The sequence below is a fragment of the Phocoena phocoena genome, chromosome 16 (assembly GCF_963924675.1).
Source record: "Phocoena phocoena chromosome 16, mPhoPho1.1, whole genome shotgun sequence".
Classification (NCBI taxonomy): Eukaryota; Metazoa; Chordata; class Mammalia; order Artiodactyla; family Phocoenidae; genus Phocoena; species Phocoena phocoena.
The window spans coordinates 18849390-18864304 of record NC_089234.1 but is presented as its reverse complement, the minus strand read 5'-3'; the positions used below and the strand labels follow the sequence as shown (position 1 = coordinate 18864304).

The window sequence follows — 14915 nt, the reverse complement described above, 5'->3', positions numbered from 1 at the left end:
GACTCCCCACCCTTGGCAGGCTCTAGATTTTGACTTTTGGTGGAAACATGCCTTAGCCTTTCAGCTGCATCTTCTAGCTAGGAAAGCACTCTCGGGACAAAATCTTCTCCAGTGTTTTGCTTGTTTCTGGGTTCCCAGCTGGTTTCCAGCCTGGTTACTAGTCATTATCTTGTTAGCTTTCTGATTTTTGTTTTAGAAGTGTTTTTAGTTTTCTTCAGTGGGAGAGTTGCTTGAATTATCTAGTCTACCACTACTTGAAACAGAAGCAATTGTTATGGAATTTTTTAATAAGTTACAATAGACTGTCTTTGGTTAGATGACACCTGTTCACAGAAGAGTAATCTGAGACTTCTTCAGGATATAATAGCTAGCCATTAGAACCTATATCTTTCTGATTCTTGTCCCCTAGAGTCTAGAACAGACAGAAGAATACCAAATAAATACAAAATAAATGAAAAAAAAAGTCATGGGAGACAGGACTAGAAGTTCTAGAAAGAGAATAGAGTAAGACAATGAAGAAGCTATAAAATATAATTTAATATTTCCCTGAACTTGACAAAAACCCAGATAATAAGATTGAAATTGCTTACCAAGAAGAAATAATGAAAAAACATACATTCTGGTAGATGTTTTAAAAATTAGATTTACTTAATTAATTTTAACAATATATTCATACATAATGTTATAAAACCTGTTTTTGTCTAGTTTCAGTTTCAGGGTAATCCTGGCCATATATAATAAGTTGGGAAGTACTCCCTTCTCTTCAATTTTTGCAACAGTTTGTATAAAATTGACATATTTTTTCCTTTAATATTTGATAAAATTAATTGGTAAAGCCACCTGGGTCAGGATTTTTCTTTGTTGGAATGTTTTTGAAAACAATTTCAATTTCTTTGATAGACATAGGGCTATTTAGGTTATCACTTTCTTTTTGAGAAAACTTGGTCATTTGTGTCTTTCAAAGAATGTGTCCATTTCGTTTAAGTTGTCACATTTAATGGGCATAAAATTGTTCATAATATTCCATTATTATTTCAATATCTATAGAATCTGTGGTAATGCCATTTCTCTCATTCCTGATATTGGTAATTTATATCTTCTCTCTCTTTTTTTTTCCCCCTAATCAGTCTGGTTAGAGGTTTATCAATGTTACCAGTTTTATTGATTGTCTCAAAGTATTGATTTTTCTCTGTTCTTTCCTTGGTTTTTGTTTCATTGATTTCCACTTTGACCTTTCTTCTTCCCTTTCATCTGCTTACTTTGAGTTTTATTCTTTTTCTAGTTTCTTATGGCGGAAGATTGAGATTATTGATTTGAGACCTTTCTTCTCATACAGGCATTTAGTGCTATAAATTTTGCCTTACATACTGCTTTAACAACATCCCACAAATGCTGACATCTTGTGTTTTCTTTTTTGTTTTGTTCAAAATACTTTCTAATTTACCCTTTTGTTTTCTGTGATCTGTGTGTTATTTAAAAGTATGTTATTTAGTTCCCAACATCTGACAGTTTTCCAAGGGTTTTTCTGTTATTGATTTCTAGGTTAATTCCGTTGTGGTCAAGAACATACTTTGTGTGACTTGAATTATTTAAATGTATTGAGACTTATTTTATGGCTCATTGTATGGTCTATCTTGATAAGTGTTCCATGTGCAATTGAATGTGTATCCTATTTTTGTTGAGTAGAGTAATGTAGATGAGGCAATCAGTGAATTTATTCTACTACTTGCCCTTTTTGGTCTCTTTTCCTCCCAATTTTTATTAGCTTTATTATTAGGACATGCAACATTTATGTTATGTCTTGTTATGCCAGTCTGTATTTTTATTTTAATCATAATGTTCATCATCAATGCTGTTGCCATAATTGCCCAAGTCATTTCTTGGTTGGCTGAAGTCAATCTTGTAGTAGTTTTCTCAGAAATGGTTCATGAACAGTAGTTCCCTAGTTCTTGTATGTTTGTAACCTTTATACTTAAAAAACAGTTTGATGGATGTAAAAATCACTGGGTTCAACTACTTTTCCTTGAGCATTTTAGGAGAACTAGGAGGTAGCTCTGTTGTCTTCTGGAATTGAATATAAAGTATGAGGCCAGTCTAATATTTTTTCCATTATAAGTGACTTAATCTTTGTGCCTGGCCACCCAAAGTGTTCTTTATTTCTAAAGTTCAAGAACTGTATTATATCCCAGGGCCCATTTCCCTAGGATACTCTGAGCCAGTTCAACATATAGGTTTAATCTTTATTTCAGTATAGTTTTCTTAAATTACATATTGACATATTTACTTTGTGTTGTATGTTCTTACATTGAAATATGTCTAAATTTGCTTATTTTGAACAACCAACTAATTTTAATAGTAAAGGAGGAAAGAAAGAATAATGCATTTTAACATGATCACTTTTCGGTGGAATGAAACATGAAAGCACTTTAGAAAAGAAACTTATAAAATTAAAGGCTTGCTCAGTCTTAGAAAAAAGTAAAGGTTGTTTACTCTAGCAAATCAGACAGGGGAACTGAAATTAAAGATGCTTGAAATGTTATAAAGTTACGTCCTTATCACTCTCATTGAGGGATAATTATTGTATATTTCTTAGGATATTATAGATGCATATACTTTATTGTTCCTTGAGCATATCAGCCAAGTTCTAGCCTCAGGGTCTTTATACTTCTCAGTTTCTCTGCTTAGAACTCTTTTCTCCTAAATATACACATGATTTCCTCTACTCTTTCAACTGATCATATGGATATATAGAGTTCTATAATGGGCATGATCATCAATCAGCCCTGTTCTTACTCTCAAATTATCTAACAATATTTTGTTATTTAGTATTTTATGCATGTGTCTGTTTTCCTGTCTTGTTAAATAACAATCAAAGAGGGATGCAATTAAAGTACTAAAATGAATAGTCTTGGCAAACAGAGATAGCATAGGTAGTGGAGGATGGTAAAATCATCCAGTTAGTAAGACTAGGGTCCTATGGATTCACTTCCTCTGACAAAGGGTAACTTCTCCATGTATCCTTCTTTCTCCTGGCTTTCTTAATTTTACATTTCTTTTCTCTCTTCTATCAGAAGTAATTCTTCTGTATTTCAAGTGTGTTTATTAATATGAAAACATTTGACTTCATTATTAATCTCTACTAGTTGACATGTTATCTCAGAATAACACAGGTGCCTCACTTCTAGCACATTCTACATGGTCAGATTACAAATATGTATTGTAAATCAGTGAGAACTGAAACATTAACAGTAATAAAAATTTAAATATCTCATTTATTTTTATATGCTTTGATAGTTGTCAGCAAACTAATACAGCTGTTATTCCAAGTAGTAGCAAAGTGAATAAGTATTGTTTATTGAAAGTTTTTATAATATTGTAGTCATTTATCATATACCATGTTTATTAAAATAATTCTTTTGCCTTTCTCCATCCCTCTCATTCCCCATATTTTGATTGTATAGCGGAAGGTTGAGATTTGGTGAGAAATCAGAACATTTTGGTCTTGGTCTGTTACAAATCTCAGCAGTCATAATTGACCTTTGAGATCCTCCCTCTCATCTACTGGAGAAGAGCAATTCACCCCAAACCGTTAGTGGCAGACTTTTAGAATATAGTTTTCCTGATACTTTTCTTCTCTTTTCTGGTCTGCTTCTTGAAAAGTATAACTTAAAATGAAAAACAACAACAAAAAATAACACCTATCCTGCAGAGTTGATGCTAGTCCCACAGAAGTTGCCCTGCTCTTTTCCCTGGTCTAAAGAAACTAGCCCTAAACTCACAATTGAAAAATCAAATCTTCTATCGCCTTAAAATCACTTTTCCAAAAATCACTTTAATTCTTTGCCTTTTCTTTTTCTTGTAAGTAGACCCAGATATTTTAAACCCTCTCTTTATTTAACACAAATACTCCTAGAGTAGTTACCATTCTTTGGCAGCACGCACTGCCATTTACTTCCAGGCTGAGCAGTGCCAGGATCACTGACAACTCAGGATGTGAAGAAGAGGCAGAAGGAAATGGGGAGAGGGGCAGCTGGTTGCTGTTAAGTGAAAGAGCGCTTAAAAACATATTTAGAGTTTCTCTGATTTAACCATTAATCTGCCCTGTTGAAGAGTATAAAGTATATTCTTTTCATGTGAATATTTTCTAATTCAAGAATCAGCTATAAACTAAAGAAAATGTTAAGATTCATTATAGAAGTCGTTTTGTTTCAAGCTATGAACCTGATATCTTGAAGCCTTCTGAGGTCTCAGGTGGTTTTATGAAATCAGGGAGAGGAGGGTCTGAAGTAGGAAAAAATATTTTATTTTCTATTTCTTTTCAGAATGAGAGAAATAAGCAACAAGTCCTTGCCTTCAAGGCTGGAGCACAGAACAATTCACAGAGGTCTTTTTGTTGCAGTGGTCTCTGAAGAAGCGTTACAGTAATTATGGTTATATCAGCAAGCAGAGTTTTAGTGATTCAATTTTAGGTAATTACAGTGCTGCTTACATGTAACAACTTGTTTGTTTGTTTTTTAATGGTGGCATTCTTTTGAGTTTTTAACTTTTAAGAATTTTTGTATAACTTTTCAGTTTATTTTCAGTTTCTCAGTTTAATGTTTCTGGAAAAAATTGTACCTTTGACATTATTTCATCGTTATAACTTGTGTGCCTTTTCTACTGATTTTTTGCTACTTTGTTAAAATAAGATAAAGACTATTTGAGGTAGAGTCTTACTCAAAAGACTAAATTAACCTAAAAATGCTGATTATATTTGCTGAAATTGAAAGCATCTAATTTTAACTCATAGCCATTTGATGTTTCCATATTTTAAAAATCTGACAGCATAAGAAAGCAAGCTGTCAGAGCAGAACACAGAGCAACTTACAGTCAAAGTTAAGCACAACTGAATGCCAGTGATTGGCAGTGATCAGCCTACATTTATACACAGAAGCTCAGCAACATTGATTTTATTTCTTAGTCACAATGGATCAATATTAAAGCAAGCTATGGCTTGATTTCTAGGTTGCAGTTTAGTTTGTGGTTAAAACCACTTATTGAAAGAGGTTAGAGTTGAAACCACTGCAGGGGGTGAATCACGGTAAATGCCAGACTTCTGATGTCAGGTTTTCTTCTGGCATAAGAAAGCGTTGATATTTTATCCTTACTTTTTTTCACCTCTTTTGTTTTGCTGGGAGTAACGGACTTTGACAAAATGTGGATGACTCCTTGAACATGCCATGCTCTCAAGAAAGTGACAAGTGCTTTGCAAATGTTAGTTTCTTCATCAGAATAGCATATTCTCATAGGTTACAATTTTTAAAGTTCAGGCTCTTCTACACCACCCTCCACCCCCCAAAAAAAAGGAGAAAAGAAAAAAAAAATGTTTAGGAAAGTAGGAGGTATCATTTTTGTTTAAATAACCACTAGTTTTGGTACTAGATAATTTCATGTGGCATTTTCACTACTTCGTTTTCATTTTATAATTTTTATTTTTTTTTTTTTTTTTTTTTTTTTTTTTTTTTTTTTTTTGCTGTACGCGGGCCTCTCACTGTTGTGGCCTCTCCCGTTGCGGAGCACAGGCTCCGGACGCGCAGGCTCAGCGGCCATGGCTCACAGGCCCAGCCGCTCCGCGGCATGTGGGATCTTCCCAGACCGGGGCACGAACCCGTGTCCCCTGCATCGGCAGGCGGACTCTCAACCACTGCGCCACCAGGGAAGCCCCTATTTATTTTTTAATTAAAATTTTTTTTTATTTTTTAGTTTTTTTGGCTGTGCCGCACGGCATGAGGGATCTTAGTTCCCTGACCAGGGATCAAACCTGTGCCCCCTGCAGTGGAAGCACCAAGTCCTAACCACTGGACCACCAGGGAATTCCCCATTTTGTAATTTTTAACTTCTAGAAACCTATTCTGACTTTAAAACTGAGAAGCTTATTTTGCTTTTGGAAGAGAAATTTCAGGAATGTGGTTCTATTTACTGGGTTTGTGAGTTGATAAGCATTTAGAATTTGGTTACCATACTAATCTTTGTTACCAGAGAAAGTTTTTGGGTTTCATTGAGAATAAAAATTGGTTAAAATATTGTATTCACCTACTTTTCTACTGTAAACAATTATTGAGGCATGTCAGTTGGTGGAGCAAAATTATGGGGACTTTCTGCTATTAATAAGCCCTTTCCTCTTCTGGCAGATTTCATAGACCCTTTGGTAAATGCTTCTGCCATTTTATTACGATGGAACAACTTTCTTTCATAGGGAAAGCAGTGGTATGAAGGAGAGAAAGGGATGAGCTTCTTTACTTCCAGTTCTTTTTTAAGATTGAGCCTCTTTTATCTTCAACTTTGTATAGCAAATTAAAATTTTATCAGAAGATTTTGACATTCTTTGTAGTCAGACATTATCACTGCTTGCAAGAAAATTTCCACCTTTACCAGCCTTGTAGCTATAGTGGCCGTGGGCACGGGATAGACAAGGGATAAAATATTGATACCTTCCCTCCCTCCCCATTTTGAAAGGATATGAGTAAATGGCCGCTGTCCTTCAATTTTGGTGGGAATGAAATCGATATAGCCTAGTGGCACTGTCTTATCAAGATTTAAAATATCTATATCAGGGCTCCCCTGGTGGCGCAGTGGTTGAGAGTCCACCTGCCGATGCAGGGGACGCGGGTTTGTACCCTGGTCTGGGAGAATCCCACATGCCGTGGAGTGTCTGGGCCCGTGAGCCATGGCCACCGAGCCTGCGCATCCGGAGCCTGTGTTCCGCAACGGGAGAGGCCACAACAGTGAGAGGCCCGCGTACCGCAAAAAAAAAAAAATCTATATCTTTTGATACATCAGAAATATTTTCACATGTACGCACAGGTATGTATTAGAATGTCCATTATAGAATTCCTTTTAAAAAATTAGAAACAAATGCTGTCAGTTGGGGAATGTTTAGATAATGGTGCACATCGTAGAATACAATGGTTAAATAAAATGAAGTATATCTGAATTTACTCACCAGAAAATATTTCTGTGACCTGTTATATAGGGGGAAAAGTACGTAAAATGATCCCATTTATGGAAAAATAAACACGGAAACATTAAAAAAAATCCTGTATTTGTATATGTGTAAGTAAATGCTTACAGAAAGATCTCAATAGGTACATATTAGACTACAAACCATTGTTCTCTGGGGAAGAGAGTAAGTTGCATGTATATATTTTGTAATTAAAAAATGATTTGGTGGGATGGGAGGAGTGCAAAGAGTTGGAAATGATTAGTTCGTTCTCTGATATTTAAAAATGGGCTGCGTAGACATTGGGTGTCTCAGAAAAAATTATTGCAGATATTTGTAGAAGAACTAATTTGTACTCAGACCAGAGAAATCTGATATGTATTTTAAAACCATGTCCAGTTAACATCTGTGTTTCATAGACAGGCTATTTTATAAGATGAGAATGGGTCAAAGAAAAAATCTTTTTATGAACCTTTCATATAATTTTAAGTTTTTGCATCTTGTTCCTAATGGAAAGGAGGACAAAGTGAAATATTTTAGCTTCTATAATTATTAAGAAAGTATGAATGAATGCCTGCTGTGTGCTTAGCACTGAATTCTGTATGGAGACAGAAGTACATAGCAACCTCCCTTACTTAAAGGATTTTCAGTCTTTTGGGGGAGGTAACTAATCCATGAAACAGCTAACAACATAAGACCAAATATAAGTAAATGCCAACGTATGATGAAAACAATGTGTGGCCATGAGTCCAGTTTATAGGGAGATCAATAAGGTCTTCATAGAATGGCCAGAGAAAGCTTCATGAACAAATATGCTGGACTCAGTATGGAATAGAAATGCATTCCATGAGCACAACAAGGACAGTCAAACAGCGTGGAGGCAAGAATGAACATATCATCCTTCTGTGTCAGGAGGAAACAAGCTCACTGGAGCAGAGTCGATGAAATTCACAAAAAATGATTACTTGATAAGGAGCCAACTGAGTTTGATTCTAGCTCTGCCATTAATTCACTTTGCATATCTTATGCTAAAGTCCGTGTTGAGTACTCTCAGATGGCTCTTACAGCTACTTCTTGGGTATCTTTCTTATCTCTTGTCTTTTTTATCAGAATGGCTATCTAAAACTTCAAACTACCGTGCTCTGTTTTTCCACAACTTAGCTCATATCCTCACTGTATGGAGAAAATGAGCCTCACAATGTAAAATGTCCAAACATCTTGGTCTACATTAGTATAAAACTTCTTCAAAATGTAAAATATTCATTGAATAAAAGGCTGGTATAAAGATATCACAGTTTTTAAAAGTAAAATGACTTTAGAATTATAGACTTTTTCTTTATCAAAAGGGTGTTTTAAAATTACAAAATTATAGAAAATTAAGGAAATTATAGACAAGTTTACAGAAAAAAATTTAATCTTCCATAATTCTATCATGCAGAGATAACTGTTAGGGTTTTTTTGGTTTTTTTTTTTTTTTTTTTCTTTTGCGGTACGTGGGCCTCTCACTGCTGGGGCCTCTCACTGCTGTGGCCTCTCCCGTTGTGGAGCACAGGCTCCGGACGCGCAGGCTCAGCAGCTATGGCTCACGGGCGTAGCCGCTCTGCGGCATGTGGGATCTTCCCGGACTGGGGCACGAACCCGTGTCCCCTGCACCAGCAGGCGGACTTTCAACCATTGCGCCACCAGGGAAGCCCTAACTGTTAGTTCTGATGTGTTTTTCCCCACTCTTTTTGCATGCATGTGTTTTTTACAATGTTGAGGTAATAAAAAGCATGTGATTTTGTTATCTGGCTTTTTTCATTTAATATCATAACTTAGTCTTTCACATCTTAAAGATTTTTGTAACATAATTTTAATAGGTACAGACTGTAACAGAATATAGAAATACCGTAGAATAAAATCATGTTTTGAAGATCTGTTAGGTATCAGTCATTGTGCTAAGTATCTTACACACATTGTGTGAGTGACCCTGTCGGATAGGTGGCATTATCCCCACTTTATGAGTGAGGAGATAGACTCTTGTTAAATAACTTGCCCAGGGTCACATAGATAATATAATATCCTTTGTTTTTTCTATTACACTGTGGTGCCTTCAATTTCATCTATTCTTGAACATATAGGTTGTCCCCATTTTTTGCTATTAGAAATATGACTATAATTAACATACTTCATCATAAAGCAGATTATTTTTTGCCATCCCAACTTCTAAGTAACATTTGTATCAAATTCAATGTCACAGTGCAGTGACAACAATAGTAAATATTATTCTTGCCCTTATTTCTGATCTCTAAATTCTCTGGAGCTTTGAAAAGTGACCCAGCCCTCTGCTTGTTTGTTTTTTCTCCCCTTCCAAAATTGACACATCTCACTGGAGTGTCATCAGAAAGATACTAGTGAAGCATCCTTAGTTAATTTAGAAAACAATTTAAAGGCAAATTTAACTTGTCTTTGCTAAGTGGTAGTTTTTATTGTTGCTTTTAAATTCAGTTTTCTGCCTGTTGGAATCTTAATTAATCATAAATAGCAAACTCTGGGCCCAGTTTCCAAGCACTGTTATAAGAAAGTAATATAAATGAGCATAGCATACCTCTGTAATAGTTCTAATTGCAGGAATTGAAATGGTTGCTAAGGTTTTTTTCACATTATAGTTGGCTAGACTTATGGTATAGAATTATCATAGTATTTTTAAAAAATATTTATTTGGCTGCACCCGGTCTTCGTTGGGGCATGTGGGATCTTTAGTTGTGGCATGTGGGATCTTTAGTTGTGGCATGCAGGATCTAGTTCCCTGGCCAGGGATTGAACATGGACCCCCTGCACTGGGAGCACAGAGTCTTAACCACTGGACCACCAGCGAAATCCCCAGAGTATTTTTTTTTTTTTTTTTTTTTGGCTGTACGTGGGCCTCTCGCTGTTGTGGCCTCTCCCGTTGTGGGGCACAGGCTCCGGACGCGCAGGCTCAGCGGCCATGACTCACGGGACCAGCTGCTCCACTGCATGTGGGATCTTCCCGGACCGGGGCACGAACCCGCGTCCCCTGCATCGGCAGGCAGACTCTCAACCACTGCGCCACCAGGGAAGCCCTCCCCAGAGTATTTTTGATAGCAATACTAGCTCTTGAAAATGTAAAGGGTAAAAATTAGCTCCATTTAGTCATTTCTTAGAATCTTGATCACTGTTTTCTTCAGCAAAAGGGAAGGATGCAAATGAGTGTAACAGGATAAGGAATATGAGGCATGGTGACTGCCCTCCTAGGTTTAAGACTTAACTTATTCTATAGGCTAATATATATTTTCTGTAAATATTGGAGTAATGTTAGACATATCTAAGAAAGAAAATTATTCGTACAGCAACTTTTTGAAAAATGGTCAAAGCAAAAAGAAAGAAATGGACAAACATCAGAAAGTTGCTGAAAGTTGAAAGGCGTAAAAATATTTATCTCCAAAAAGTTAAGTGTGACACAGGCATCCACTTCTATACAGGCATACCTTGGAGACATTACAGATTCCATCTCAGACCAGCACAACAAAGCGAATATCACAATAAAGCATCACACAAATTTTTTGTTTCCCAGTGTATATAAAAGTTATGTTCATACAGTACTGTAGTCTGTTAAGTGTGCAATAGCATTATGTCTAAAAAAATGTACAAATCTTAATTTAAAATAGTTTATTGATAAAAAGTACTAACCATAATCTGAGCCTTAAGGGTCTTGCCTTGGTCCTCATGGCTGCTGACTGATCAGGGTGGTGGCTGCTGAAACTTGGGTGGATGTGGCAGTTTCTTAAATCAAACCACATAAAGTTTGCTGCATTGACTGACTTTTCCTTTCATGCAGCATGTAATGGTATGTAATACCATTTTACCCACAATAGAGCTTCTTTCAGAATTGGAGTCAGTTCTCTCAAACCCCTGCCGCTGCTTTATCAATGAAAGCTTATGTAATATTCTAAATACTTTGTTGTCATTTCATCAGTCTTCACAGCATCTTTACCAGTAGAGTAGGTTCCACCTCCAGAAACCACTTTCTTTGTTCATCTATAAGAAGCAGTGCCTCATCTGTTAAAAGTCTTATCATAAGATTGCAGCAATTCAGTCACATCTTCAGGCTCCACTTCTAATTCTAGAAGTCTAGAGAGTCAGCTTGTCTGAAGCTTTGAAGCCAAGCATTGACTTCTCCTCTATAGCTGTGAAAGTTCTAAATGGCATCTTCAGTATAAGGCTGTTTTGTCTACATTGAAAACCTTGTTTAGTGTAGCCGCCTTCATTAGTTATCTTAGCTGCATCTTCTGGATGACTTGCTACAGCTTCTACATTAGCACTTGCTGGTTCACCTTGTACTTTTTTTTTTTTTGCGGTATGTGGGTCTGTCACTGTTGTGGCCTCTCCCGTTGCGGAGCACAGGCTCCGGATGCGCAGGCTCAGCGGCAATGGCTCATGGGCCCAGCCGCTCCGTGGCATGTGGGATCTTCCAGGACCGGGGCACGAACCTCCGTCCCCTGCATCGGCAGGCGGACCCTCAACCACTGCGCCACCAGGGAAGCCCACCATGTACTTTTATGTATGGAGAGCCATCTCTTTTCTTAAACCTCATGAACCAACCTCAGTTAGCTTCTAACTTTTCTTCTGCAGCTTTATCACCTCTCTCAGCCTTCATAGAATTGAACAGAGTTAGGGCCTTGCTCTGAATTAGGCTTTGGCTTAAGGGAATGTAGTGGCTGGTTTGATCTTCTATCTGGACCACTAAAACATTCTTTACTTCAGCAATAAGGCTGTTTTCCTTTTCTATCATTCACGTGTTCACTACAGTAGCTCTTTTAATCTCCTTCAAGAACTTTTCCTTTGCATTTGCAACTTGGCTGACTGGCGCAAGAGGCCTAGCTTTCAACCTAGCTGTCCACATGCCTTTCTCACTAAGCTTAATCATTTCTAGCTTTTTATTTAAAGTGAAAAACATGCGACTCTAACTTTCACTTGGTTAGAGGTCACTGTAGGGTTATTATTGGCCAAATTTCAATATTGTTGTATCTTAGGGGAGAGGGAGAGAGACAGGGAAGCAGCTGGTAAGTGGAGCAGACAGAATACACACAGCATTTATCAATTTAAGTTCACTGTCTTAAATGGGTGCAGTTTGTGGCACCCCAAAGCAATTATACTAGTAACATCAAAGACCACTGGTCAGGCTTCCCTGGTGGCGCAGTGGTTGAAAGTCCGCCTGCCGATGCAGGGGACACGGGTTCGTGCCCCGGTCCAGGAGGATCCCACATGCCACGGAGTGGCTGGGCCCGTGAGCCATGGCCGCTGGGCTTGCGCGTCCGGAGCCTGTGCTCCACAATGGGAGAGGCCACGGCAGTGAGAGGCCCGCGTACCGCAAAAACAAAAACAAAAACAAAGATCACTGGTCATAGATCACCATAACAAGTATAATAATAATGGAAAAGTTTGAAATATAGCAAGAATTACTAAAATGGGACACAGAGACATTAAGTGAGCAAATGATATTGGAAAATGGCACCAACAGACTTGTTCAATGCACGGTTGCCACAGACCTTCAATACATAAAGTTGCAGTATCTGTGAAGCACAATAAAGCAAAGTACAGTAAAATGAAGTATGCCTATCATTTCTAATACTGGTGATACTGTTTAATTTAAAACTAGAGGCTACATTTAACATTTTAACCTAGCCCAACTAAAAACGTTATAGCAACAATTGCAATGTGGAATCAGAAAAGAAATTAACCAGTCATGGCAAAGAAATACATTGAACTAAATTCTCATTACTCTTATCTTTTTTGCTATCAAAATGAACTTATTTTCTGATGTATATTTGGGAAATTAAATTTGATTTAAACCTTCTATGATAGCAGATATCATCATATTCATCCATGTAGTTTACATGTAGCTTGCCATGGGTCTTAGCAATAAAAGTAGAAAATGTCTATTTTTATGCTTTGCTTATTTTAGTTATTCAATAGTGGCTAATATGCTCAAGCTGGATATGTTTAGATAATAAGAGAGACTATAACTTTCACTTCTGTTTGTAAAAAATTACTTAAGAGAAATTTTTTTACCATCAGGTCAACTTTTTAGAGAAATTTTGTAATGTTTATATTTAAATTCATGGAAAATATCGAACCTTTCTGATCTCACAAAATAGTTGTGCATCTTATATTTTAAATAATACCATTTTAGAAATTTGAAAATTTTTTCTTCAAAATTACATGTACATTTTTATATATAGCCACTTGTTCTATATTGGATCACTATCGCATAGATACAAATGGGATTAACTATTATAAATTTAAAATATTTACTACTTGATGTTTTACTAATTGATGTTATTCAATTAGGCCTTATCTAAAGGTTATTTTTTTATTAAAGTATGACAATACTTTACAATAATTGATTTTTAAAATTGACTTATAGCTGTGTATTTCATTATTTCTCTAAGAGGGCACGAAAGTGGTTTCAGTTTCATCCTAATTGATAGAGTGTAGTGTGCAGTTTCTTGGTACAAAAAGTTAAGGATCTTGCTAAAATAGTGCTTCAAAGTAATTCATAAATACTGGTTGATAGCCTGGGACAGTGACAGGCTCATCGGATTAAAAGAAATTCCCTTTTTTTGTGTGTTCACAGGAAACCTGTCCAGTTTAAGTCGTCTTGGTCTGAGATATAACAGACTGTCAGCAATACCCAGGTCATTGGCAAAATGCAGTGCACTTGAAGAATTAAATTTAGAGAACAATAACATTTCTACTTTACCAGAGGTAAGAAGTGGATTACGGTAAACTCTTGAAACAAGCCTGCAAGATAATGAAGGGAAAACTAGTCAATCTTTACAGCTGGGTAAATAATATGATGATTGAAATTGCTTAAATAATGGGTATGCTGTGGACATATAGCCCACCACTAAGATAAAAATTCCGAAAAAGAAAGAGTAGATATGATTATAGGAACAGAAAGGAAGGTGGAAAATCAGTGTTCTACTTTCCACTTTAGTACCATGTAAATCTTTCTCATGTCATTTGGGACTTGACAATAAAAGCCATTGAGGAGAGGTTGTATAGCTGGTTTTAAAACTCAGCTACCCCACCCAGTTCAGTAATAAAAGAAAAAAGATATTGTAGAAAGATGATAAAAGAATGACTATATAGAATACACTACTTATTATCCAGATTAATATGAGCTGCAACATGCCTGTGACTCAAATTATTGCCCTGCTTATACAATAACATTAAAGCCTGTTTAGCAATACCAGTCACCAGAATCTGCTATTTTTTTTAACACATTATTTTAAATTTGGGTTTTGTTGGTTCTGTTAGAAAAATATTTTCACTTTTGCATAGAGATTAATTGGGCAAGATGCAATATTCTTTTTTAAATTGTTTTTCTCAACTTTATTATTTTTTACTCTTGCCATTTCTTTTGCTACCTGCTGTTTTAGCGTACCCAACAACTAGTAAGTTTGCTTGTAGTTATTCAAGCATAATATCTTACTGTAGTATTCTAACAAGCAAAAGAATGGAATTGTGGAGTTATGGATTGATTGAACTTTGCAGTCTTTTTTCTCTAATAATTAAAACTATATAAGTAGCCCTATTATGTTTAGATTATTACTAACTTTCCCATCTGTGTGTGTGTGTGTGTGTGTGTGTGTGTGTGTGTGTGTGTGTATTTGAATTAAGAATAAAGGTGCTTTGGATGAATGTTTTTCAGATGTATGCTTTGATTTATAATGAACAATTTGAGTAGGTGAGGCTCTAGGTTTGTAGCAATTAGTTTATCAAATAAATTTATTTAATTAATTTGTTTCTTAGGCATACAGAAATAAAGTAGCACCTATTAATTTGGTTCCTATTAATCTAGATGCTTGCGTTTTCAGAAAAAACTTAGAGTACAAAAATGAGTTTCCCAGGATTGTAGTTTCTAGTCTGG

The 14915-nt window shown here is 36.2% G+C and overlaps 1 protein-coding gene across 2 annotated transcripts in view; it reads left to right on the top strand.

The window, feature by feature from the left end:
* The window catches only part of SHOC2 (SHOC2 leucine rich repeat scaffold protein), a 46448-nt gene that overhangs the window by 16902 nt on the left and 14631 nt on the right, over nucleotides 1-14915 (top strand). For both annotated transcript variants that reach the window (XM_065894239.1, XM_065894240.1), the window contains one exon: nucleotides 13617-13747. In XM_065894239.1, coding sequence (XP_065750311.1) covers nucleotides 13617-13747 — 131 coding nt within the window. The remainder of the gene's footprint in view (nucleotides 1-13616; nucleotides 13748-14915) is intronic.